General features: G+C 35.4%; 1 protein-coding gene across 1 annotated transcript in view; it reads right to left on the bottom strand.

The window, feature by feature from the left end:
• Nucleotides 1–2,311, bottom strand: part of DLGAP5 (DLG associated protein 5) — a 45,262-nt gene that overhangs the window by 13,976 nt on the left and 28,975 nt on the right. Inside the window, exon 10 of the mRNA XM_013003647.2 lies at nucleotides 2,150–2,242. Coding sequence (XP_012859101.1) covers nucleotides 2,150–2,242 — 93 coding nt within the window. The remainder of the gene's footprint in view (nucleotides 1–2,149; nucleotides 2,243–2,311) is intronic.

The following is a 2,311-nucleotide window of genomic DNA, read 5'->3' as shown; positions in this document are numbered from 1 at the left end:
ATGTCGGGGGTTTAAATGGAGAGAAAATGTTTTGAGAAACGATGTACAAATGCGCTTTACACAATTGATGTGTGTATGGATTGGGATAACAGTTGTATGAACCCCTAATAAAATGTTAAAAAAGAAGAAAAGAAAGAACTAAAATATATATATATATATTGAACTATATAGGAATAGAACTCATTAACGCATGTAGTTTGAAATAGAGAATTGGGGATCGGGAATATGGAGAGAGAGGAGAAAGCTGAGATAGAAATTTTGAGTCTCACAATCATTGAAGGGAGTGAGGAGGAAAGGCTGACACCTGCACACATGCGTGGAGAACAGGCAGGGGAGGCAGAGGGATCAGCAGAATGTGAGTTCAAGGAGGAGTGGACTCCATGCAAACCTGAAGAAGGGGCTAATGACTTCAGCAACTAGTGGATCAATAATCTTGGTGATAACAGTTCCAGAGGTATAAAAAGGGATTAAAATTGAATTACAGTGAGTCGGAGAGAAAGGGAAGCATTAAAACAAAATAGAAAAGACAGACAATTTTTTCAGGGAGCTTGTTTGTGATTGGGAAGAGATAGGAATGGGTCAGAAGAGAGAACTGGGAGATGTGTTTATTGCAAATAAAGATTAAAACAATTAAGTTTGCTTAAAAATGGATAGAAAGCAAGGATGGGGGTATGTCAAGAAAACAAGGAAATTGATAGAATAAGGTCAATGAAGACACAGAAAGCAATGATATCAGAGTACCTGTAAAAACACTGGCTTTATTTGTTTGATCGCTTTAACAGTAGCTATAGAGTGAAATAAGAGCCGTGGTGGCAGAGTGGCTCTGGGTAGAACTGCTAACCACAAGGTCAACAGTTCTAGACTACGGTTACTCAGGAGAAAGACGAGGCTTTCTCCTCCCATAAAGTTAACATTCTGCAGAGCCCACAGGGAAATCCTACTGGGTCCTATAGGGTCCCTATGACTCCGAATTGACTCTATAGCAGCCAGTTTGGAGTTTCATAAAGTAGGAAGAGAGAGACATCTGGTGAGAATAAGCAAAATTACAGCCCTCTGATACCATGCTATACTGATACCACCATTATTTGCATGACTAACAATATTAACATTTCCAAAATAAGGACTCAACAAGAAAGAGCGCCATTAACTTTGAAATGTTCAAACATCCATTATTGTTTAATCTATGTGCAATTCAGTCAATCAATTTAGTCTTCAGACTCCCTTTATTAGTAAAAACGTCTTCATTAGTAAATAATTTTGTAGGTGAGATTTTATTTGGATTGCAGAGCATAAAAAGAATCCATCTAGAAAGGCTGATTTTATTGCTATAAGCATCTAATACTAATGGTTTCTCTTCAAATCATATAAATCTTTCACCTTTTACAAGCATTTTTCTAAAATTATTAAGGGGAAAACAAACAAACACTAATGCTCCAAGGGAATTTGAAAATAGTCAACCTGAACCAAGATCTGCATTGAAAGCAATACTAGAAGAACAAAGGGTAAAATTAGAAATGGATAGCTATTATGTTAAGGAAAATTTTATGGGGGAAAGTAGTAGGAAATTTAAGAAGATAAAGTATTAAGAAAGAAGACAGATGTTCTAAAGGGCTCTTGTTACTCTTTTGAACAAGATTGAAATGTCTTTTAATTTGAAAGAAAGCATTTGAGGACAACTGGAGTTAAAGGGTCCAGGAACTTTCCATGAAGTCATACCATGGAGTATATACCATGGAGCCAGTAGAAAAGAAAATGGATTCTGGAAAGAGTCTGGTCTGCAGCCCAGCTCTACTGTGAACAAGCGATTTAATCCTTTCAGTCTCCAGTATGGCAACTGTGCAATGAGGCCAATTGTACCTACACCTCGTAAGACTGCTATGAGGATTAGATAACAAATGCAAGCTACTTGGAACAATAACTGGCACTATATATCCATACACACACACACACACACACACACATATATATAAATAATCTGTGATTATCTCAACAAAATGAAAAAGAAAAAAAACAACAACAAAAAAAACACACCAGAATTTAAATCAATGGAAATCGCTTTGAAAAATATGAAGTATTTTTAAGTTTAATAATAAAAACTAATGAGAGTAAGTTTATAATAGAAATTCACATAGAAAACCCACAAACTTACCCGAACAGTTTTTTTGCTTGTATTACTATTGTGTTGCCAGTTAGATTCCTCAAGTTTGCTCAGATTGTTGAATTTTTGGTTTACATCATCTATCTATTAATAAATAACACATTTACCAGATTAGTGCTAATCACATTAAACAAAAATTTGAGTATGGTGACT

Source organism: Echinops telfairi, unplaced genomic scaffold (assembly GCF_000313985.2).
Source record: "Echinops telfairi isolate 266 unplaced genomic scaffold, ASM31398v2 ScPeMD7_18;HRSCAF=68, whole genome shotgun sequence".
Classification (NCBI taxonomy): Eukaryota; Metazoa; Chordata; class Mammalia; order Afrosoricida; family Tenrecidae; genus Echinops; species Echinops telfairi.
The sequence above is the reverse complement of the archived record's forward strand: the minus strand, read 5'-3'. Positions and strand labels throughout refer to the sequence as shown.